This window comes from Notamacropus eugenii, chromosome 3, assembly GCF_028372415.1.
Source record: "Notamacropus eugenii isolate mMacEug1 chromosome 3, mMacEug1.pri_v2, whole genome shotgun sequence".
Taxonomy (NCBI): domain Eukaryota; kingdom Metazoa; phylum Chordata; class Mammalia; order Diprotodontia; family Macropodidae; genus Notamacropus; species Notamacropus eugenii.
This window is the reverse complement of record NC_092874.1, coordinates 276,005,789-276,031,702: the sequence shown is the minus strand read 5'-3', so window position 1 is coordinate 276,031,702 and position 25,914 is coordinate 276,005,789. Positions and strand designations below refer to the sequence as shown.

Here is a 25,914-nt window from a genome sequence, read left to right as displayed (position 1 = left end):
AAAATTCTGGCTCCCAAAGAAGCCAGGCATACTCTATGATCAGTATTTCTGATTATAAGGATTTTTTAATGTGAAATAGATACCAATGGGATCCCAGATTTGCTACTATGGAGACAGATTTTGAATCATTGAAGGTTATATGCGCTTAATTTTTAAATTTACATTTACTATTTAATTTCCTAACCCCTAAGTGGTAGAATGATATCAGGAAGAACCAAGTTCAAATCTCCCCTCTGACATTTTGCTGGCCATGTGACCATGGGCAAGTCATAATCATTTAATTTCTCTGGGCCTTATTTTCTTCATCTGTAAATAAGGATTATAATAATTATAGCTCATATAATGTATATTAAGTGAGGTTTGCAAACTTGAAAACACTATAAAAATGTCAGCAATTTCTGTAAGACGTGAATTTCAGGTAAAATGTGTAAGAGAAAGCAATAAGTTATAAAAGTATGATTTATTATAAGTATAATTTGAGAAACCAGGATGTTGCTAGCATGCTCAGGAGCATCAGAGTAACTCACTGGTATATTGGGAAATTTTTCATAAACAGGAAGATTTGGAAAAGATTATTTTATAGGGTCTTGAGGAAGATAAAAAGCTAAAAGAAAAACTTCCAAGGGTACAGAGGCTCTCATTTCTAGGAAATATTTTTGTTTTGCTTTGACACATTTTAAGAGAATTTTTTTAATTCTAAGAAGGATAAGACTATAATCTGTGAAATTTTAATCATATTTAGACTGATCAAGGAAAAGAAATTGAATAATTTTTGCTATAAATCAAAATATGAATAAATCGTGTCACTGTTCATAAAAATGTCTGTAATATGTGAAAAAGTAGAAAGGATTTGGATTTTGGAAACAAACATATTTTCTTTCCCTCTCCCCCCAGCTTTTCCCTCTTCTTCAAAATTCTTTTATTTCAAATTGCATAAAATTAAATAAGGCTCCCAGGTGCTTCCTGAGACATTTCCAAAGCATTCCAGTCTAGAGACAAGGTAGAATAAGCTACATTTCCCATCCTTTTCCCTTGCTGCTCCCAACTCTCATGGGGAACACTAGTTTGAACTCAAGAAGGTCAGTTTAGTATGTCTGGACTCTCCTGTTAATTTCCTTTCTTAAGGCATAAACCTCCATGTGGTCGTGATGTTCCCCAGAGAATCATCCTGCAGATGGAAAACAAAACAGTCAGGGTAAATGAATTTGAAAACTTGGCACTCAGATACTTTTTTGATGCTGCTGTCTCTTTTCCTTTCTTCGAAATAAAAATGTTGAAAGGTGGTAGATTTGACTCCTTTACCACTGGCAAGGGAAGGTGGATGGGAAGGGAGGCTGTATAAACTGATACATCACCTCTCTCAAACAGCAGTTTTTTTGTAACATGAAGTATCTGTTTCATCCATACCACTCTTAACAGCTTTCTGAAATTGCTCCAAAAAAGAAGCTCAAGATTTTTTTATGTTAAATCAACAGGAAATTTAAAAATTTCAGCAGGTATTGATGCCTTAAAGCTGCTACTGCTATTTAAAGTCTTGAGTTGATCAGATATCTCCTCTTGGGGCAGATTCAGGATAAATCTTAGCTATTTTATCCTTTTCCCACTTTCCTCCTTCGTTATGCTCCCAAATCTTATCCAAGGTTGTAGGAAGGAGACGTAGATGATCATTCTTGCCAATAACCCACTGTGGTGGGGGAGTGGTTGAGAGGTGTAATTAATAATCATTATAACCAGAATTTATATGTGTGTGTGTATGTGTGTGTGTATTAAAGTTTGCAAAGTACTCTACACCCATTGTCTTGAGATTCCCAACAAACGTGTGAGGTTATCACTACTGTTATTATTAATCTCTTTTTTACAAGTCATCAATAAACATTCGTTAAGTGCCTACTATTGGCCAGGCACCATACTAAGTGCTGGGGATAGAAAGTAAGTCTAATGTGGGAGATGATAGGGAAACCACTATGAACAAACAAGATATAGACAGGATAAGTTAGAGATCATCCATACAGAAAAGGCTCTAACACAAGGGGAGAATCAGGAAAGGTTTCCTCCAGAAGGTAGGATTTTAGCTGGAACTTGAAGGAAGCCAGGACTTACCCAGGGACACATAGGTAAGAAGTGGTAGAAGCAGGATTTGAACCCAGGTCCTGTAGGCTCAGAAGCAAAACTCTAACCCAGGTTTACCAGACTCCAAGTCTAACATTCTATCCATTCTGCCATGCTTCTGTTCCAAGAACAGTAGCCGCATGTCTAACCTCATTTTCTTTATCTGTAAAATGAGGGTCTGACCAGATGTTAAGGGCCAACATTTACCCAAGACTTCAAGGTCTACAAAACACTTCACGCTCATGAAACAATTTGGAGTTGGAAGGTCATCCAACTTTAAAGGTCATCTAGTTCCACCCTTTTTGCATTGAGACCCAAGGAAATAAATGACCTGCCCAGGGTCACAAAGGTAGTAAACATCAGAGGTGGGATTTGAACCCAATGCCTCTGACAACAGTCAGTGCTTTTCATCTTTGCACAGTCGAAGCATCTATAGATTAGAGGTCAGGTAAGGTCAGCTGTTATGGCTACAAATTAGAACTGGTGGGTGACTTACTATGGAATCCTTTGAACCCAGGTCCTTGGATACCACTGCCTTCCCTCGGTTACTTGAATAACTAAGTGCCTTGTTCAAGGCATCATGTTGAGTAACCAACAAGGATCAGATCTAGAGGTGGAAGGAACTTCAAAGGCTATGATGTTCAACACTCCCCCATTTTACAGATGAGGAAGCTGAGGCCCAGAGAGGGTGTAATGACTTTCCCAAAGTCAGACAGGACTGTAAGTTTAAAGCCCTTAGGGCAGCTTGGTGGTGCAGTGAATAGGGCACTGGGCCTTGAGTCAGGAAGACCTGAGTTCAAATATGGCCTGAAACACTAGCTGCGTGACCCTGGGCAAATTTCTGTAAAATGAACTGGAAAAGGAAATCACAAAACCATTTCAGTATCTTTGCCAAGAAAAACCCAAACAGCATCAGTCAGACCAACTGAAACGACCAAAAGCAACATTCAAAGCCCCTTTCACTGTATCAATCTATCTTTTTCTACGGTCTCTTCTGCTTTACATCCTGTGATTATACATTGTAACTGTCTGTGGTTGGGAGGGGATGAGGGTGGGAAATTTTTGGCTCAGGAACCTCCTTATTTTGCCCGAGGGGTCGTAAGGCAGAACTTCTTAACAAAAAAACAATGCCACAGCTGTCATTCCACATGCCCCACGCATCCTGGCTGGCACTTCTGGGGGCCCCCTCCCCACCTGCAGTGGAATTCTAGACTGCTTCTAAAGGATTCAACTTGAGTTTCTACTCTATTATTGTCCCACTTCTTAGATCTCAGTGACAACGATGCAATTTTATAGGATGAGGTTTTTCTGAGAGAAAAAAGTCACATTTGACACATAGCTCCCTGGAGCTCTTTTTGGCAGGTATCTTTTGATGCCACCAAAGGGAAATAGCATCCAGGTCCCACAGGTCCCAAGAATAGCAGGCGGGCTCTTCTGAGGCACCACGTGGAAACCATATGGCCGTGTCCTTTTTTCCTTTACACCGAGACAAATAATGTGACGTAAACAGCAGCTAGCATGTTAGACATTTTACTAAATGTAAAACACAGCTGTTTATTATAAATACCAAACCCATCTGATGTGTTTCCAAGATTAAACATTTTGGCATCCATTCGTTTAACTTTTTAACATTCTCTTTTCAGCATATGCTACATTACATAATGTCAGGAGAACAGGCAGCTGGGCAGATTCTAGAAAACATTTGGGTGGGGTTCTCTAGGAGCTATCAATCCTGGTAGAAATCTCTTCCTAGGGTGCCTTCCAATCTAAAATTCAGTTACATTTTTTTAGTTTAGTTTTTTTCCCTGCATCACCAAGTTTTCCAAGACTGGATGGTATTTAAATGACATGATTTTAAACTACATGGTGTCTGTATAGATAATTAGATCTTAATGCTGAGGAAACTCCATTTTCAAGCAGTAAGTAGAACTGACATTAACCAGATGTTCACATGCCTGCCTCCCTAGACCCTAATGGTTTTCTACAACCTGAGTTTTTCCCTTAATTAGTCTCTAGAAATATTCATAAAGTTATTTTATGTCAGGCCCAGAATGAGTGAATGATGGTTCTTCTTTCTTTCAGTCTCCTCAAATTCATTTTTTTTTTTAATTTACTTTATTTATGAAGGAGAGGGCATATGAGAGCTGGCCTCAGAACCAGGAACATGTAGGTTTATAGACCTGCCTCTGACCCTGGTTGTGTGACTCTGAGTAAGTCTTTTCTAGGCCATTGGCTCTCAAACTATGGTCTAATGTCTCTCAGACCCTTTCTAAGGATCAAAACTATTTTCATAATGATTGCTGTTTTTGTGCCCAAATCTTTGTGACCCCATTTGGGGTTTTCTTAACAAAGATACTAAAGTAGTTTGCCATTTCCTTCTCCAGTTCATTTTACAGATGAGGAAATTGTGGTAAACAGGGTTAAGTGACTTGCCCAGGATCACACATCTTGTAAGAGTTTGAGGCTGGATTTGAACTTAGGAAGAGGTGTCTTCCCAACTCCAGGCTCAGCACTCTATCCTCTGTACCACCTAGCTGCCCCCTTCATAATGATACTAATGCATTCACTTCTAACATGATAAATATCAGTAGATATAATCCACATAAACAAAAGCTCTTGGCGGGGGGAAGTTTCTCAAAAGTTTTTAAGAGTATAAACGGATCTCTGGGAGGGAAAGGAATACATGGTATGACTATGGTTATATAAGAAACAGAAAATATCAGAAAAACTTTTTTTTTTTAAAGAATGAAACCAAAAAATTAAGGAATCGCTGCTCTAGGTAACTTTGTAAGAATAAAGAATACCGAAAGCATCTCCCTCTATTGGTAAAGAAAATTTCCTCATTTGGGAATTCCCAATCTAAATTAAATCACAGGTCCAGTGCCTATTTATAGAAAAGATTCATTGTTTGTAAGTTTAAGTCAATCAAGATGCTAATTTAAAGTGATATCTTGTAGATATGTTAGGGAGGCAACTTCCCATGGACCTGGATGTGAGCTCTGACTCAGTGAGAAGTACACTGGCTTCTTGAAATGTGCATGTGCATCCATAGAAAGCCAGAATGAATGTCCACCTCCAAGGGACACAAAAATGATTCTGTTAGAGTGTAAAGTTTCTTTTTCTAATTTCTCCCTCCTTCCCTTTCTTTGTGTTCCCAGTGCTTAGCACAATAAGTTCCTGTACATAGTAGTGCTTAATAAATACCTGTTGAAATCATAGAAATATTAATTGCTCATGGATAGGCTGAGCCAATATAATAAACATGAAAATTTTACTTAAAGTAATTTACTTACTCAGTGCCTTGCCAACCAGGCTACTAAAAATGGTATAGAGCTAAAAAAAAATAATAACAAAATTCATCTGGAAAAACCAAAGGTCAAGGATATCCGGGGAATCAATGGAAAAAAAAAGTGAAGGTGGCTTTGCAGTACCAGATTTCAAACTATATTACAAAGTGGTAATCATCAAAACAATCTGGTACTGGCTAAGAAATAAAGCAGTAGATCAGATTAAGTACGCAATACACAGTAGTAAATGACCATGGTAATCTAGGGTTTGACAAACCCAAAGATCCAAATTTTGGGACAAAAAATCAGTGTTTGACAAAAATTGCTGGAAAACAGTTTGACAGAAATTAGGTATAGATTAACACCTCACATGGTATATATACACCAAGATAAAGCCAAAATGTGTAATGATTTAAACATAAAGAGTAGTATCATAAGCAAATTAGGGGATCATGGAATATTTTACCTTTCAGATAACTGGATAAAAGAAGAATATAAGACCAAACAAGAGAAGGAAAGCAATATGGTATACAAAAATGGATAATTTTGATCACATCAAAGTAAAAAGGTTTTGCACAAATAAAACCAGTGCAGACAAGATTAGAAGGAAAGCAGGAAACCAGGAGAAAATTTACAGCAAATTTCTCTGATAAAGGCCTCATCTCTCATATATATAGAGAACTGAGTCAAATTTATAAGAATATGAGTCATTCCCCAATTGATAGATGATCAAAGGATATGAACAGGCAATCTTCAGGTGAAGAAATCAAATCTCTCTATAGTTACATGAAAAAAATGCTTTATATCACTGTTGATTAGAGAAAGTTAAATTAAAACAACTCTGAGGTACCACCTCATACCTGTCAGATTGGCTATATGACAGAAAAGGAAAATGGTAGATGCTGGAGGGGATATGGAAAAATTGGGACACAAATGCACTGTTGGTGGAGTTGTGAACTGATTCCACCATTCTGGAGAGCAATTTGGAGCTATGCCCAAAGAGCTATAAAACTGTGTATACCCTTTGACTCAGCAATACCACCACTATGTCTGTACCCCAAGGAGGTCAAAGAAAAAATATGTGTATAAAAATATTTATAGCAGCTCTTTTGGGGTAGCCAAGAATTGGAAATTGAGGGGATGCCCATCAATTGGGGAATGGCTGAACAAGTTGTGGTATATGATTCTGATGGTATACTGTTGTGCTATAAGAAATGATGAGAAAGATGCTCTCAGAAAAACCTGGGAAGACTTTTTATGAACTGATGCAAAGTGAAGTGAACAGAACCAGGAGAACATTGTACGCAGTAATAGCAATATTGTACAATAATCAGCTGTGCATGACTTGGGTATTCTCAGCAATACAATGATCTAAGATAATGCTCTCCAACTCCAGAGAAAGAACTGATGGAATATGAATGCTGATTGAAGCATACTATTTTAATTTTCATTATTATTCTTGGGTTCAATTCCTTCATTTTATAGATAAGGAAACTGAAGGTTGGGGAGTTGCCCAAGGTTATGCCCAAGTAGTCATCATCAGAGGTGATGTCAGGTCCTCTGACTCCCTGGACACATTATTTCCTTAGAGGACATGGAGTCATAGTTTTACAAAGAGAAAATGGGATCACAGATCTAGACCCAGAAGGGACCTCTAATTTAACTGTCCCATTTTAAAAATGTGGAAACAGTCTCAGATAACTGAAGTGGCTTGCTTGAAGACATACAGGTAGTAAAAAGTGGAAAAGGGATTTTACATGATAGTCCTCTGCCTACAAAATCAGCATTTTTTAATACTTAACTGTTACCTAAATGGAATCCTCCAGTTTTATAAATGGAGCAACTGAGAGCCGTGGTGAAGTAGCTTGTTCAAGGTCACACACAGGGAACAAGCTGCAGAGCTGGAGTCCAATCCCCCTACCCCATATCCAGTGCAGTTTCTATTTTTCTATAATTTTTACTTTTTAGAATCAATTTCAGAGGATAATCAGTATGTTAGTAAATATTTTCTGTCAACGGGTATTTATTTTTTCACTTAATTTTTATTTTATTTTTTCTCATTTATCTGTAAACAAACAATTTTAAAATCTGTGGTTTTTTAATGTTGAGTTCCATAATCTCTGCCTCTCTTCTTCCTTCCCCTCCTTAAGAAGGCAAGGAGTTTTATATAGATTATAGATGTGCAGTGCTGTAAAACATTCCTTTATTAGCCATGTTGCAAAAGAAAATGCACACCAAAAAAAAAAAAAAAACCAACCCAAGAATAATATATATGCTCCGGTAGTCGCAATCTTATTTCCTTTGATTCCCCATAACTTAGAGGTGAATTAAATGACTAAAATGTTTATTTCAGTCAAGTCGGTCAATAAACATTTAAGTGACTAATATATTTCAGCCACTGTGCTAAGCCATGAGGATACAAAAAAAAGCAAAAAATAGCCCCTGCCCTCATGGGCACTTCAGGGTGTGATAGAGAAGTCCAGAGGAGAACATATGTGTACATACACATACATACATACATGTATGTACATGTGCATATATACACAATCCATGTATACATATACACATATAAATAAAATTCTATATAAATGTATATTATATAAAATAAATTTTATATAATATTTTTATTTAAATATATGAATTATATTTATATAAATATATAAATTTTAACACATGAATGTGTTTTATATCAATATACAAATTTTAGTGCATAAATGGTTTATAGATTTTGATACATAAATTATCTGTCTACATTTAACATTATATATTTGATATATTAATATGACATGTACCTATATATGTGTGTATGAATATGTACGTATACATATATGCATCACCAGTATTTGTGAAAAGGTCTCTATCAGAGAGCTAATCTGTCCCTCTCCACCCTCCCTCTTTCCCTCACAAAAAAAAAACTAAAAGAAAACCAACCAGGAATAGTAAGCCACTAGTCCTGTAGTAACATCAGGGCTAACCCCAGGGTAAGCTCTAGTAAGCAAATGGCTGATTTTTCCTGAGAGAATATCTGAAATATCAGTTCAAATGACAATTTGCTTTCTGTTCACTACTTCACAGAGTGTCTAATTTATAACTAAATTAGAAGTCTTGCTCTTCTCTGAGTTAAGGTGCTTTCTCATCTTCAGTTTTAGAATTCACGAATGTCATAGTTCAAGTTAACCCCAATTGAATGCTTTTTTTCCCTTTAAAATTTCTTTTCTGCCCACTTATGAGAAAAAAAAGCTTCAGCCCTCAGCTTAGACAAGCATGACACCGAGTTCCTACAAACCAATCTAGAGACATCAAAAGAAGTTTTTTTCCTCGAAAGTGTGCCAAGGTAAGCCAGCCACCTGTTTGTGCTGGCAGTCATTGCAGCAGACCTGACCTCAGCGTACAGCACATCCTTAAATCTCCCAAAGATCATCTGGGCTCAGTGTATGTAACTATGGTTCCAGAGTCAGAAGAACTAGATTCGAATCCCATTCTGGCATTTATTATGTGTATGACCAAGGGCAAGTCACACTCCCTGAGCCTCAGTTTCCCCCTCTGTTAAATGAGAGGGTTGAACTACATCAAATGGATTCTGAATGTTCTTTTAACCCTAGTTCTATGATTCTTAATTTTAATTACCCTTAATAATCCTTAAATAAAAATCCTAACATTTATTCATATGTGTGTGTATATATAAAATTTTGCCTTCACAATAACCCTGGAAAGTAGATATCATTATTATCTCCCTTTTATTGATGAGGAAACTGAGGGAGATGGAAATTAAGTGCCATACTCAAGGTTATAAAGATAGACAATATCTGAAGCTGGATTTGAACTTGGGTCTTCCTGACTTTAATTGACTCTATTCACTCAGTGCATCTAAATATTGGCAGCCCTGAGAGAGATGTTCCCATTTTTCAGAGTCTTCTCTGTGCAGGGGTGTGCTAGTAATTGTTTAACCCATTCACACGCACACAAAAAAGTATGTAAGACACACTTTTAAAGTCTAGATAATCAACAAAAAAAGAAATCGAAACCTGATTTTGCCAGTTTATAAGGTCTAAGTGCTCTTGCGAAAATTTAACCATTGGCTCTTGCAAATAGGTGTGAGCTCAATCCCATATATGCTTGTCTCCATGGACAAGTAACACGGCAACGACTTTCAAATTCAACCCACCACCACAACAGATTATGTTGGGGGGATGGGAAGAGATGGGGAGATGAAATACAGCAACTTGCAGGAGATATCTGAAGGTTGGCTGCAGAATCCGGTCACTCCCATAATATCTTCTTTATCCGAAGAATGATGTGATACTGGGATAATTGATAAGTTATAATATGCCCCTACAGTATAGCTCTTCAGAATATCCACCTTGAATCACCAGCTACCTTGGTGGTTGTTTAATGACTGGGCCTCAAGAATAGATAATAATAATAACAGAAGTAGTAATTTAATTTAATTTAAATTAATTTAATTTTAAAAATTATATATAGCATCTATTATGTGCCAGAGTTCAATGACTGGTCCCAAAAAATTGATAGTAGTATTAATTATTATTATTATTGAAAATAATAATAATAGTGCCTATTATGGGCCAGGCCCTGTGCTAAGTGATTTACAAATATGACCTCATGTGATTCTCACAACAACCCTGGAAGGTAGGCGCTATTATCATCTCCATTTTCTAAATAAGGAGTTAGGGGCAAATGGAAGTTAAGTGACTTGTCCAGTGTCACACAGCTAGTAAGTACCTGAAGCTCTATTTGTACTCAGATCTGCTTTATTGACTACACTACCTACCTGCCTATTAATACTAATATGTCATCAATAAGTTGTTCATTTTTAATGCCATTAATAAGTTGATGTCCTTCTGGTGGGAAGTTTCCAGTTGGAGTGCCCCAGGGACCTATCCATGGACCAATATTCCTCCATATTTTTCATCAGTGACCAAGATGATGTCACAGATAGCACTCTTATCAATGCTGCAAATGACACGAAGTATAGCGTGAAAGGGAAACATGTCAGACATCAGTCAGGATCCAAAGAGGTCTCAACAGGCTAGAGCATCCAAATGGGGACAAAAAAAAATCTAATGCTTTCTTGGGCTGTATAAAAAGTCCAGAGTGGGTTAAACAAAGGAGGGGATCTTTCTGCTGTCTCCATTTAGGGCTCGTGCCCAGTTCCTGGTGTTGCATTTTGGGAAGGACTTGGAGTAGGTTCAGAGAATGATGACCAGGAATGGTGATGATGTCACATGACAATTGATCATAGAAACCAGGGGTATCAAGCCTGTAGGAGGAAAAGACTTGTAGGAAAGTGCCCGGATCTGAATGGTTATCATATAAAGGAGAATCAGATTTGGTTCAAGAGAGAGAGAAAAAAATTAGGTGCAATGGGTGGGAAGGACAGGGAGAGAGATCCCTTTTGGGTCGGAGGCAAGTTAAATGAACTGCAAAATGGGTTATTGCCAGAGGTGGTGGGTTTCCAATCATTGAGGGTTTCAAGGTCACCTTCAATGAATACTTTTTGAAAGACATTGTAAAAGGCCTTCCTGCCCATGGCCCTTTCAGCTCTGAGATTCTGCGATTCTGTAATTTCCTACCAAATACAGAATTGAATCACAATGTGAAAATGAAAAATTTGGAGCCATTAAGTCACGTGAGAAACCTAAGGAATCATTTCAATCAGACAATAAGGGAGAGGCTGGTAAAGGGGGAAGCATGTCTTGGCTCCTGTGTAGATACTACCAGGATGATGCTTGTTCTGGCTTAAATATTACAGCATTCAGGGCTGAGGATGAAAAAAATCATGAGAAAGGGAAAGGGAAATTTGGGAAGACTTCTACACAGTCTTCGGCCACAGGATCTTAGAGTTCAGAACTGGAAGGGACCTCAGAGGTTTTCCGATCTAATTCTCTCTCTTTCTCTCTACAAATGAGGGATTTAAGACTCAGAGACATTAACTTTCCCCAAGTCACACATCAAGTGATTGGATCTTGAACCCAGGTACTCTATCTCTAATCCACAGCTCTTTCCATTGTACAATGCAATGGCAATGCCAGAAACTTGGGGACCACAGATAAAATGCCTAATAAAAAATGTCTATAAAGAAATGTTCCCTGGACCCAAGCAGATTTATTAAGGAGTCAGGAAAGACTCAGAGAGAAGAGGAGCCTGGGATTCTCCTTGTGCATACTGGCCCCTTTCCTTCCTGAGCCTTTCTTTAAAAAGATTTTTTTAAGTGATTAAATCATTAATTGTAAGAATAATTAATAATTAAATAATGATTTAAAAACCGTGGATAACCAGTTCCCCTGTAGCCAAGAGGCTGCTTGGGTGGTATTTCTGATGTCTCTTTGGAGCAGGACATGCCAGGCTTCCTTCTCCTGTTCTGACTTGTTCCCACTTCAGCACATTTGCACAATCTCCATGTGTCCCATCCCCAAAATATGCTCCCTCCTTACCTTTACTTCTCTGAGCTTTCATTTTTCTTCAAAGTTCATCTTAAGTGCTACCTTTTCCAGGAGACCTTTCCTGATTCTTCCAGATGCTAGTACTTTCTGTCCCACCCCACCCACCAATTATGTTATATTCATTTATTTGGCTTAAGCTTGAGTTTAAGGTAGACAAGACATATCTATATAAATATACTTAAAATATAGACATGTTAAATATATACACACAAGATAACTGGGGGGCTAGGTAGGAGAGTGAAGATACTACCTGGTATGTAACAAATATCTAGTAAGTGTTTAATGAATGATGTTGATTGATTGACCAATTATTGATTAACTCATTTTATAGATGAAGAAACTGAGGCACTGAGAGGACAAGTGACTTAATGATGGTCTTTTGACTAGTAAGTATCAGATGAGAGGGTTAGTTTAAACCCAGGTCTCTCCTGATTCCAAGTCTAGTCTTTCTATAATATTATGTTCCCTCTCATGTAGCTTTAGTAAGCAAATTCCTTCTTGGAAGACAGCTTCCAAAGGCCAGCATGTAAACGTGGTAACCCACAGACCTCTGTCTGTGAGAGCTGTACCCCTTAGGGAATCTGCTGAGCCTGAGAGAAATCAATTAGCTTTATTTCCAAGACTCCTCGACTCCTGGAGGTCCTCCTACCCTGGGACATCTGTCTGCGCCCTTTTCTAGGCTGCTTTGACAATGACCAAACCTGACAATTTGACAGTGAATAATGGGGCTAAGAGTTTGGATTAAGAAAGAAAAAGAAAGCAGAAAACTAAAGAGATAAAGAAGACTAGAATCCAAGGTAGAAATACATACAATTGTTGGAACATACCTTCCAAAGTGCCTCCTTAAAGCCATCTGAGGATCACGCTTCTAATTAAAATATCAGTTGTGAAAGGAATTAGGATTTTTACAACAATCAATGTGCTATATGTAATGAATATACTAATAGATTAGATTTTCAGAATTGCCTCTCATGAGTCTGACTCATAATTTGGGAAAGATGGGCAGGGAGAGTAAAGAGTTGGCCTTCCAAAGATTATAATAGAAAGATCAAATCTGGAGTCAAAAGAACTGGGACCCCAGTCACATGACCTTTCAGGGCCTCAATTTCTCTCTCTCAATAGACTATAAGCTCCCTGAGAGCAGGGACTGTTTCTATTTTGTCTCTGACCCCTCCTCAGTCTATTAACATTTATCAAACTCCTACCATATTCCAAGCATTGTCCCCCAGTGCCTCCAACTTTGCAGGGCACACAGTAAGTGCTATATAAATGTTAGCTATAATTATCATTACTATTAGGGGGAGAAAGAGAAGGATTTTAATTAATGCTTGTTGATTGGCTGAGCTACAAAATGCTGGAGGCAGCCTAATGACTCCGTCTCTTTGATTCTAAGTAAGGTACAATTTAATAGTAAATCACCCGAAACTGGGTCAAACGAAGGAATATTCTTGCTTTTTTCTAGCCTTACTTCCTTGTTTTTCCACTTTGTTTTTCATGACATCCTCAGCTCCTGTGCCCAACATAACTGTGATAATAACTCACATTTGGATCTGGCTCATTAAAATTTAATTGAATCTGAAATTTCATCTATGCGGGTACTTCCTCCAAAAAGGCAGATAGCAGCCCACCCACCCATCCTTTGCAACTTTTATCCATGCCATCCAATAACTCTTTCATAGAGTTCCACCCAATTCTCTTTGAGCCTTCCTCTGGTCTAACTCTCCTTAACATTTTTTACAGTATAGGCATCTCTGGCAGTCTGGTAAAGCCTATGGACCCCTACTCAGGATCACCTTTGTTGCCTACAGTCATAGTGGAGGGAAATGATAAATTTTAGTTGAAGATTAGTGAAAATAAAGATGTAATGTTTTTCCCATCCAAGTTCGTAGACCCCTTGAAATCTATCTGAGGAACCAAAGTTAAGAACCCCTATTCTAAATTTGTTAACATTACTAACGGAATAGTCACGCTGTGCCTCAGTCATCCCTTGACCTACAATTGTATACCAATATATCAAAAAGCATTTATCAAGTACTTACTATGTTCTGGGTACCAATGCTAAGTACTTGAGGTCTATAAAGAAAGAATAAAAACAGCCCCTAACCTAAAGAAGCTTATATTCTAATGGAAGAGACAACATAAACATAAATTAGTAATAGAAGGCAGCCTTGGAGGAGAAGGCACTAACATCTGGGGGGACCAGGAAAGATTTCTTGAGGAAGATGATGCTTGCGAGGTCCTTTATTTTTTCTTTTTAAGGGAAGCAATTGGGGTTAAGTGACTTGCCCAGGTTCACACAGTGAGTATCTGATGCCAGATTTGAACTCAGGTCTTCCCAACTATCCACTATACCATCTAGCTGCCCCCTTGGTATCAGTCTTAAAAGAAGTCAGTATTCTAGGCATGGAGAACAGCTAGGGCACAGAAACAGATGTGTTTGAGCCATCTTATGTCTCTATGTCTTTTATATCTCCTCTGGCATGGGATTCTTCAATGGTAATAGACCATAACCTATTTACATCCATCATGTGTCTTTTCATTCCCTTATGGGTGAAGCATTTTTAATTCTTAGGAGACTGTGCTCTTCCGTGATTGGCCAATTGTTCAATCTAGGATTTGCTAAGGGATAGATGGCCCAGAGAGCTATTACAAGAATGCATGTCTTGGGTCAAGATTGCAAATGGATAATGAAATGAAGGAAGAGAATACACTAGGTATGTGGAAATGGAAAGTGACTTGGTGCTCCTAGCAGCCCCAAGCATTGACTTGAAATAGAAGCTCATCTTTATAAGACCAATATCCTGACAGTGAAGCTACATGGCTATATAGCATGGAACCATGGAACTGTCATGGGTACAGTAAGAACTGACATTTACAAAGAACTTGAAGGTCTTTAAATCATGTTTTCTTACATTATCTAATCCGAATCCCAATCTAAATAGTGCTTTCCCCAATTTACAGATGAAGAAACTAAGCCCCAGAAAGATTAAGTGATTTACTCTTGGTGATAGTTAGTCAGAAACTCGATTTGAATTCAACTCTTTCCAGATTCCAGGTAGTAGTGGTTAACTCTCCTAAAGAACTTTAAGCTTCATAAAATATTTTTAATATTTTATTTTTTCCCAATTGCATGTAAAAGCAATTTTTAAACATTTGTTCTTTAAAATGTTTGTGTTCCAAATTTGCAAAATATTTTAAAATGTTTAAATTAATTTGAAAATTTTAATAAAATATTAGATTTAAAAATAAATAACAATTTAAAAAATATTTCATTTTATCCTCACAAGCAAGCTAGAAGGTAGGTGCTATTATTATTAACTGCATTTTACAGGTGAAGAAACTGAGGCTGAAAGATGAACTGGCTTAGCCAGAGTCACACAGCCTCAGTAAAACAAGCAAGATGCCCCTGACTTCCATTCTGGCTTTATATTTATGACCTTATGAGACTCTGGTGACATTTATTACCTTTTGCTGCTAAATCCAAATGAGAAAATACCTCCTCCCCTTCTACCAGAGACGTGCAACTCTCAACAGAAAACTCTCCACAGAAAATGACCCAGCAGGTTCCAGGGGAGTCAGAGAGAAAAAATAAAGAGTCCCTGCTCCAAAAGAACTCACATTCTAATGGAGAAGATAATATAAACACAAAATTAGTACACACAAAAAGAAAGAAGCAGAAGAGGCTAGGCTTGTTCCTGCTTGTATGTTACCTCCTCAGCCCCTAGGACACAGAAGGTCACACTGAACCAACAGATTGCAGTATTTTCTCCCAAAGCAACATAACTTTCTTTTAAAGCAGGGGTTCTTAATTGCAATCGATGTTCTAGGACCATGGACAGATTTCAGGGAGTCTGTGCACTTGAATGGGAAAAAAATGACATCTTCATTTTCCCTAACCTTGGATTTCCTATGTATTTTATTTTATTGTATTTGTAACATTATTTCATATTTATGCATTTTGTTGCATTATCTTATGTATTTATAACATTATTCTGAGAAGGGGTCCATGACACAAAATGGTGAAGAATCCCTACTTATAGGATAGCACCTTCTCATTCTGCTACTGATTATAGGACACTGTCATGGACCTTTATCTTATCTATGATTTATTCTTCACCCTCCCCCTTTAACCTCTCTCAGATAATAATGTTCATCCTTCGTTATTGAAGAAGACCATGCCATCAGAGGAATGAGGACATGACTGTCACTTGACTTTGTTTTGAGTGAGGGAGGGCTGTGCAGGTCACCAGTCTCACTTCTCCTCCAGAGCCATCTGAATCCAGTGACCTGATATTCATCAGGATGACTGGAGATAACCCAGGATGAGGCAATTAGGGTTAAGTGACTTGTCCAAGGTCACACAGCTAGTGAGTGTCAAGTGTCTGAGGTGAGATTTGAACTCAGGTCCTCCTGACCCCTGCACTGATGCTCTATCCACTGCACCACCTAGCTGCCCTTAATAATAATGGAGTATGCTCCTCAAAGGCTCACAGCCTGTCTCTGCAGGACCACTTTAACTGGTGTCGAGTTCATTCCCACAAGGCACTAGGGCACATTATGCAAATTTAGTATGCTCATGAGAGACAAAGAACCTCACCCCCAAATTACTAAGGGTCACATCAAGAAACAAATATAAAAATACAAATGCTACATTAGACATTATTTTGCAGGCTTCAAAGCCTGGAGTGAGTCAAAGGAAAAAAAATGTAGCTTGAACCTTAGGTGTTCTAAATCACCCAATTACTTACTCAAAGAAAAACGTAATTAGCTCTGCTCTCAGCTGGAGCACAGCCTTGACAGTTAGGCAATATCAGAGACTCCAAAATGTCAACTTTGTGATTCAGGGAGGAGAAAATATAAACAGAAGGAAACTATGCTATTAGCAACTTTGAACTGGCGACAAGGAGGATATAAGTCGGAGGAGGAGCCAGTTATGATGGACACCCAGGGAGGATGGGTGTCACTGTCTGTCTCCTCTTTACATCTAGCAGAGTCCAGAATGAGACCACAAGGCTGTTCAGGATAGGTCTGAGAGCTTGAGAGAGCAAATTTGGACAGATTAAGGTCTCTGATGAGTCATAAGTAAAGTCAGCCCAAGAGATCATGGAATCCGGCCAAAGATTTTGCTGGAAGGGAGAGTCCAAAATCATCTCTTGCATTCCCCCTCCCCCAAAGTCCTGATTTCTCAATTGACAGTTAAAACATTGTCTACTGTATTTAAATAGCTGTCACCTACAAGTGATAGAAACGGTAGATACAGGTAGTGCCAAATTTTCTAATTTTTTTTTTAAAGAGGGAAAGGATATGGATTTCATAAATTTATTTTATCAAATTTTGTTGTATAGTTTTCAGTCATGTCCGACTTTTTGTGACCCCATCTGGAGAATTCTTGGCAAAGATACTGGAGTGGTTTGCCACTTCCTTATCCAGCTCACTTTACAGAGGAGGAAACTGAGGCAAAGAGGATTAAGTGACTTGCCCAGAGTCACACAGCTACTACATGTCTGAGGCCACATTTGAACCCAGGTCTTCCTAAGGCCAGGCCTGGTGCTCTATCCATCAGCCACCACATTTTATTAAATAAATCCAATCAAATTAAAAACAGCAAACATTAAGTGCCTACACAACACACAAGAAACAAAAAACACTGAGAATACGGATTCAAATCCTGACTTTGCCACTTACTATGTGGATGACCTCTTCACCCCTCTGGGTCTCAGTTTATTTATCTGTAAAATAAGAGAGTCAAATTCCATATTCTCTGAGGTTTCTTCCAGCTCAAACTCTATGATCCTATGGCTTACTGACCTCTGAGGTCTCTTTCAATTCTGAATCTATTAAGTTCACTATGTCCCAGATGTTCTGCTGAGTGTTGGAATAAGAAAACACAGAAAAACCAAAATAAGTCTCCCCTATCCTCAAGAGGGATCCAAATTCTAGTTCTGGTTCTGCCATGAGCTAGCTATGTGACCTTGAGCATTTGGGTTCTTGGGGTAGAGTCCTTTCCTCTTTCCAGATGTCAGTTCCTCCATCTGTGAAATGGGATGGTTGGACCAAATGATCCCTAGGGATACTTTCCTCAAACCCTAACATTTCTACAGGGGTAAAAGCAGATGGAGCAAAAAGCAGGTCAGTTCTGTAATTAAATGAGAGGTCTGGGACTAAGGAGAGTTTTGTCTCTATCCAGAGGTCTGGCTCCTATACCAAAGACCATTAAGGGTTTGTTAAAAAATGTCCGCATGGTTACTCCTCCCTGACCTGAGTGTGCTAGATCCGTACCAGCCATCTAGAAGGAAAAGTTCTTGGTGTCAGGACATCCCATCCCTAGAATTTTTTTATAATGCCTTCTATCTCTGTGTGATTTTTGTACCAGGCACAATTTTCTAATACTTCTAGAGACTCCAAATCAAATTGACTCTCCAGCCAAAATAATTTTACTTTAGCCCGGATCTGTGTACCATTTTCATGGACTTGGGCATGTCAACTGTAAGATAGGGAGAATGGATGATGAGATAGCCTCTAAGGTCTTTTCCGGCTCTAGATCTAGGATTCTTTCAGCCTTAGCTTCCTCATTTATCAAATGGGGGAAGGGGGTTTGGACTAGATGGTTTCTGAAGTTCTTTCCAGTCCTAAGCCTACAATCCTATGATTCTCAGTCTCAGTTTCCTCATCTGTAAAATAAAGGGGTTGGACCAAATGGCCTTGGAAGTTTTTTCCAGCTAATCCTGTGAACTCAAGATCTTCTCCATAACATACCCAGCAAGAAAGGTTGTCATTAATTGAACTTGTTTATTGACATTTTAAAGTGCTCCAAAATTCCCACATCACCAAAGCAAACAAAACAAAAACAAAACAGGTTCTAGGTTTTGTTTTAGCCTAGTTTTAAAACTAGACCTGAGACTAGCCTCAGGAAGAACCTCGGTCAGCAGAAATGCAAGACAGATATATTTCAGTCTTAAAGGAAATCTGTGTTTTCTATAGTGTACTATTCAATAAATACCATGGGTTTGACATAGCTACATTGTAAACTCGAAGTTTTGAGAGCTGGACTCTGGCACTAGTTAATTGTAGGACCTTGGAAAAAGAATTTTTACTTCTCCGGCCTAAGTTTCATCTGTCAAATGAGGTCACTGGTCTATGCCATAGCTGAGGTCTGATATGATTGGACATTGTATGAGCATGGTATAGTCAAGGAAAAAATGTTGGATATTTTCTATAGTTCTTAAACTTTCTCTATGAACTGACCAATCCTTAACCCTTCTTGCCTCCATCTACCAAACAAGAGGCCTCAATGCTTTGTTACTAAGGTAGCATTAGTAACTTCAGTTCCAATAACTAATGGGGGCAGCCAGGTGGCGCCATAGTGGATAGAGTGCTGGGCCTGGTCTCAGGAAGACTCATCTTCATGAGTTCAAATCTGGTTTCAGACACTTATTAGCTATGTGAACCTGGGCAAGTCACTTAACCCTGTTCAACTCAGTTTTCTCATCATAAAATGAACTGGAGAAGGCAATGGAACACCACTCCAGTATCTTTACCAATAAAATCCCAAATGGGGAACTCATCTTCTTGAGTTCAAATGTGGCCTCACTTACTAGTGGTGTGATCCTGGACAAATCACTTTACCCTATTTGCTTAGTTTCCTTATCTACAAAATGAGCTGAAGAAGGAAATGGCAAACCACTCTAGTATCTGCCAAGAAAACCTCAGATGGGGTCACAAAGAATGGGACATGACTGAAAACAAGTGAACAACTGCAAAAAAGGTTTCTAGCCCAAATCAACAGAATATAAGAAGAATTCACAACAAATCAGTTAGTTAATTGTGCTATCCTGGACAAGTGGCTGTGGTAAAATGGCTTTTCTAGCCTGCTCCAACTTGTTCACCTAGACCTATTTAAAAATACCCAGCAGATCATTCTGGAGAGGACTTTTCCAGGAACCTCAGGGCTAGCTCATGATTGGAATGCCTCTTAGATCTCAAATCCAAAAGGCTTCTCCCCTGCCAGGGGAGGGGAGTTTGAAATAAGAGAACAACCAATTTCCAAACACATGGCAGAGATAGGCCGGGTATCAGGAACCCTACCCTATCCCCCACTCCGCTTGACTCTGACGTGCTCATCATGCACTTGTCAGCATGACACAAAACTCTGTTCATCCCTTCCATTGGGTACTTCTGCCCAGGAAACTATGAAAGGCTGTATTGGAGCAGCAAGCGGTAAGGCAGGCCTGGTGTCCAGTCACCCATATACCCTCCTACCCCTCAAAAGAAAAAAAGAGGGGAAGAGCTACAAAAGAATACGAGAAAATAAAACTACCTGGCACAAAATTGCCTGACTACCGTTACAAACATCCCATGTCGGACAATTCAAGGATCCAAGGGTGGAGATACAATAAACTAAACGTGAGTCCTACATTCTAACAGTGGAGATGTTCCCTCTACAGAAAGGAAGAGGGTTAGTTTAGAACACAAAAGACCTGGGTTCAAATCCTGAATCCAAAACTTACTACCTTATGTGGCATATCATAAAGCCTTAGTTTCTTCATCAGTAAAATGAGCTTGTCTAGATGGTCTCTTCCAGTTATAAATCTATGATTCTAGGACCTGGATTCAAATCAGAGAGTACTGTATTTGGAGTCAGAGGGCCTAGGTTTGAATTCTGATCCAGTTAGTTATTTATTATCTGTGTGACCCTGAGAAAGGCAACTAATTTTTTTGAGTTTCAGTTCATCTGTAAAATGGGAGGACTGTGTGTGGAGGGGGAGGAGTGGGGGTACAAGATGGTTTCTAAGGTCCCTTTCAGCTCTGAATCTATGATTCTCTACATATTCTCAAGATCATATCAAACTGTCTCATTTTAATTATCAGACACAACTTAAACTCCACATAAATCCTTAAGAGCAAACCCTTTTGTTGAAGAATGCTATCTGCAAATGCAGAGGTGAATTTCCCCCCTAACCCCACAGCCCTTTATAAAAAAACATTACTATGAGGAGCCAAGGAGGATTGCAAAGGGAAGGTGTCATTCAATCCATTTCAAAGTTGGAAATACAAGGAAAGTAACAAGAGATGTTCTTCTCTAAAGAATTTAAGCTCGTTGAGGGTAGTGGGCATTGTGTTTATCTTTGAATCCTGACCCTAGCACTGTGCCTGGCACATAGTATGAACCTAATAAATAGCTGGTGACTGACTGATAAACCTACCCTCAGCACCATAGTGCCTAACAGCTGAGTTTTCTAGTATAGGTACATCATGATCCACTTACCATACAAAATAATAAATTAGGAAGAGGAAAAGGGGAATTGTTAAGCACCTCAACTACAAAGGGGTCCTGGGGTGTACAACAGTCAAAGTGAGACCATCTAGAGAAAAAGTGAGTGGCAACTTTGAAATTTTATTTTACTATCAGAACATCTATTTCTATTAAGTTATTCTATGAATTACTGCATTCTATTATTTTCATAAATATTTTATTATTATTTTAACATCCTAGCTATCTAAAAAAAAAATGACATTTCTCTTGTTCACAGTTAACAACCACAGAATATCAGGCCTGGATCGAGGAGAACACTCGGGTTTAAATCCTGCCTCAGATACTTACTAGCTATGTCAGCCTTAGGCTTGCAAAGTCTGTCTCCTTATCTGCAAAATGGGAACAACCTTAGCACCTATTTCATGGGACAGATGAGAGGCTAAAATGAGAAAATTAGGTAAAGCAATTTGTAAACCTTAAAGTCCTTTATAAACATAAGCTGCTATTATTATTATTTTGAAAAGCCCCATCCACACGGAGCTTTCCAGAAAGCCCGAGTCCCTTTTCTCTCTTATTTCTCAAAGCCTGTTTTGCCGTGTGACCAGGAGGGAGATTTGTACAGCCAGAATTTATTTCTGTGTTGGTGTGATGTTCTCTACAATCTCTACAACTCAGAAGGAAGGAGGGCAGTTTGTAAAAGGCGTTTGTTTTATTTAGTACATTCTAATCAAAGTTGGATACTCAGTAACAGCCGTGGGTAAACACTTTGGAAAAAAGAAAACAGGCCCGTTTCCCCCTGCATCTGGAAGAAAATGAAGTCCAAAGTACTCTACATGGTAGAAGGCAGACAACTGCCGATTCTCTGTGGTTAGACAAGGTTAGACAATTCAAGAATGACCGGGGCACTGATTTTACAGCCATTTCCAACCAAGTGAAAATGGCCACAGGTCGGAACCTGGCTACTTCAGCAGAGATAAAACACTGTTTTCATCACCAGGGTCTCAGTTGCACCTGTTGAGTGTGACATTCTTGTATTTAGCCTTTTTTTTTTTTTAAACAGAAAAGAAAACAAGGAAAATCAAGGTCCATTTGCACCAGTTTGAAATGTTTCTGAAGTAAGGCTCCTTTTTGAAATAAAGGGCTACAGTACTCTCCTACTCACACAAGATCGTCGGCTGTATGGAGTCAGAAGACAAACACGAGATTTCACGGTCACTCTTTTGGGTTTGGTGAATGGTATGAAACAAAAGATAAATACTGACAAGCATGTTCTGTTTAACAAGAACAACACAAACTCTAAACAAGAACACCAGAATGTAAAATAAAGTCACCCTACGACACCTCTTGACCACCAGGCCAGTTAAGTGGTGAGCAGCCCCATCTCGGCTGGACACCTGGCAGCATGTACCCTTGACCTCCCAACAGCTAAGAACTCACACACAAAAATGACCCGTTAAAAAAAAAATAGGTTTAGCAAATGTACCACGGAACACTCAATCGTAAAAAAGGAGAGGGAGACTTGGCGTCGGGGCAAAGTCCCTCAGATGAGAATACTGATGGGGATTTTAACGTAGTTAACTTGTTCCCATCCCTCCCCCTCCCGCCACTCCCCTCCCCCTCAGCCTTCCTTGGACACTTAAATTAGTTTGACTGAAGTTGTTCCTACGGGAAAATCCTATTTCTGAGCTGGACTCGAGGCTCACCAGAGCTATGATGACTGGGCTGCACTCAGAGAAGGTTCTATATGAGGCGTGTTTAGAAAAAAGAGAGAAACTTATACCTGGTACTGATATTCTTTCAAGTAATCTTTTAGTCTTGTTGGTAAAGGCAATTCCCAGATCTTAGTTGTACATTTGTTTATAGAGAGTCTACAGAGGTGCTGAAGGCTCGGAGTAGCAGTATAGAGGGGTTTTGTCAAGTACAGATGCACAGTCCCATTCCGAGGGGTTTCGGCACCTGCCCTCTTGTCCCTGCAAGTTCGCACGTAGTATTCAATTAGATGGACGACGCTGTCAAATTGTTTCAGCCTGGATTTGACGCAGATGATGGAGTCCAATCTAAATTTCCCATCCTGGTATTCAATTCGAAGATTGGTCGGTCCTGCTGAGGTCTTGACAGATATAGTGAGCAAGTAGTCCGCATGAGAACTGTCTCTGATCAGGAACGTTCCTTCGGGGGCATCTCTTAATTTTTCTTTGGCTTCATTAACAGTCATGCTTCCCCAGTACCACCCTGAGGTTGGTGTTTAAAAAGAGAAAAGGAGAAGAGAGGTGAGTGGAGAATTCTAACCAGCTATCATGGGAGAGAAATCACTGCTAGGAAAAAATCTTCCTCCCTTCTGAAGAAAGTTTGCAAGGGGAGAATGTTTCCTTCAGAGGCTGCCAGAATTTCAATTTGGGAGAACTTTAAGGAAGTTTTGAATCTGTTTGATTTTTAAGGATGCCGAAAGGAGATTGTATTCCTCCAAATAAAAGCCTTTGTCTTACAGACTTTTTCAAAGTTAAAAACTTAAAAAAAAACCCACAAAACTTCAGCACAAGTTACTTTTCTTCCTGAGGAGCTACAACAGTCCCAATGCTTTTACTGCTCGCTTTTGTCAAGTTAGTAAGATCAAAATTCAATAACACATAGGCACAAGGATTCCAATTTCCAACACGGGTAATTCTGTTGAAGACCCCCTGCCCTACTGTATGATCAAGGAAACATTTTACATTACCTGTGCTTTTATCTCTGGGGAGAATTCTAACTTGTTCTATTTTTCTCCCTGAGAATATTTTAGTTCATTCCTGTCTTTATTCGAGGGCTGAAGCTCATTTCTTTAAGCATATCTCCCCCCGCCAAGATTGACACATAATATACATTGCACATAATTATTATATGTTATCATACAGTCGATATATCATGTACATGTACATTACACATACTGGAGTCAAAGTGTAGAAAACCACTCATCATTACTTTAATTACGGCCACTTGGTAAAACAGCCTTATCACTCAGTAAGAAGAAAGCCGGTGCATAGCCTCACAGAAATCTCAGTACTTCCTAGGAATACTTTCATTCCTTTGGACTTTGCTCGGCTTCACCTCTCGTAAAACCTTACAGTAAGCTAGGGCGGTCTCTTCTTTTTATCTGCCTGTACCCAGTCCTGCTTCTATAACAGAGGTAAGTCAGAGTCCCTCTGTGGTATGGGAAGTTTGGCCTCTGTCCCTGCTCCCCTCCTTGGCAGCCTTTCTTCCCCTGCTGGAGGCTGAAAACCCTGCATGATTTGCAATGGAGTGGCTGCAGCGGCAGCTGGGTCGGCTGCAAGATCATCTACCTCTCTCCCGGGTGCTGCAAAAGTCTCCCTAGACCTTGGAAAGGCAGCCTGCAGTCAGGCCTCCTATCCCCACAGTCAAACTAAATACTTGGGCTCAGCCGGGGCAGAAAGAGTAGGCTAAGGCTGGGGGTATACTGCAAAATAACCAGCTCTATACATATAGATCTTTTTGCTTTCTCTTTGATGCCAAGGGGTGATGGAGAGCAGCACTTTACAAAGGGGGTAAAGGGGCAGCAGCTGGTGCTAAGAAGCACATCTCGCCCTACTCTCCCCACCCTTACAACTTCACCCTGGTCCACCACGGCCTGACCAGACTGCCCCTCGACATGGGCTGGCTCCAGCTCCAGCCCAGGAATTCGGCAGCAGCCTGGAAGCTGAAACTCCAGGGAGAGCCAGCACTTCCCAGTCAGCTCCCAGGCTAGGCACCCGCCAAAGGGGCGGCCAGTCACCAGAGAGACAAGCTAGGCAGACGACTCCTTCCTGCCCAAGTTTCAGATTTATTTCCGTCCCCTCCTGGACACAAGATTCCTTGGGGAATGAGGCTATTCGAGGTCGAAGCGAGGGCACAAGGCTGCTCTGTTTCTAAGAGTTCTTCCCCAGGACCTAATCGTTCTCTAACTGTCCCTTTCCAGATACATCCCCAAGAATCATGCATGTGTACTTGAAAGGAACCTTAGAAACAGCCCATCATTTTGCAGAAACTAAGGGCCGGGGAGTTTAATCAGAGGTGGGACTTGAACCCAAGGTCTTATCCTTAAAGTGCTTTTTCCGCATGTACCTTGGATGAAGCTGGGAAGAAGAGGACATCTTTTTGCATTGCCAAAAGATGGTTAAGTGGGCCGTCTCTGCCCTCCCCCACCTTCTCCAGCCTCCCTCGGTGCGGAGGGTGGGGTGTCGCTGCAAGGTGAAGTGGTGACTGTCTGCCCTCTTCCTCCTTCACACCTGGATCCCGTTTCTCTGGCCGACTCCGCCTCAGTTTCCCGAGATGCTGATGTCTCTGCCCTAAGACTGTCGGACCCGGAGCTGGGCAGACTGGGAGCCCATCCCCTCACCTACCTGCCTGGCTCAATTCCCGCATGGCTGTAGTCAAACGCACCACCTCGGGGGGCTGCTCCTCTGCGGTACCTGCCGCCCCCCACTGGCTTCGAGTTCCTTCCGCACCATTCACGGTGGACTCGGGGGACCTGAAGGTCATGGGGAAAAGGTCACCAAGACGAAGTAGCTGCCCCCCAAACCGGGGCTCGGAGGAAGACGATGTAGGGTCCGAGCGGGCCGTCGAGGGGATCCTCCAAACACCTCCCAGGGAGGGGGAGGGCAAGGGGGTTCCAGCAGCCTTTCCTCCCTGGCGCCCCGTCACCCTCTATGCGCCTGCAAACAGAAAAGAGGAGAGGGGACAAAGGGAGAGAACGAGGGTGAGCCCGCCTCCTTGGGGGGTCAGACCCGCTCCCAGCGCCGCAGCACCTCCAGCCCGGGAGCACCCGGATCCC

The 25,914-nt window shown here is 40.1% G+C and overlaps 1 protein-coding gene across 4 annotated transcripts; it reads right to left on the bottom strand.

Moving 5' to 3' along the window:
* Positions 1-441: 441 nt before the first annotated feature.
* Positions 442-25,878, bottom strand: SOCS2 (suppressor of cytokine signaling 2). Of its 4 annotated transcripts, none has more exons than XM_072655582.1 (3): positions 25,484-25,878; positions 22,891-23,342; positions 442-1,168 (listed from the first exon to the last, which is right to left on the bottom strand). In XM_072655582.1, the coding sequence occupies exons 1-3, from the start codon at positions 25,620-25,622 to the stop codon at positions 1,121-1,123; spliced, it is 639 nt and encodes a 212-aa protein (XP_072511683.1). In that variant the 5' UTR covers positions 25,623-25,878; the 3' UTR covers positions 442-1,120. The 4 variants fall into 4 exon arrangements, with proteins under 4 accessions (XP_072511683.1, XP_072511686.1, XP_072511685.1 ...); XM_072655585.1 differs by having other exon boundaries at positions 812-1,168; positions 25,206-25,656; XM_072655584.1 differs by having other exon boundaries at positions 812-1,168; positions 25,287-25,656.
* Between the last annotated feature and the right edge of the window lie 36 nt (positions 25,879-25,914).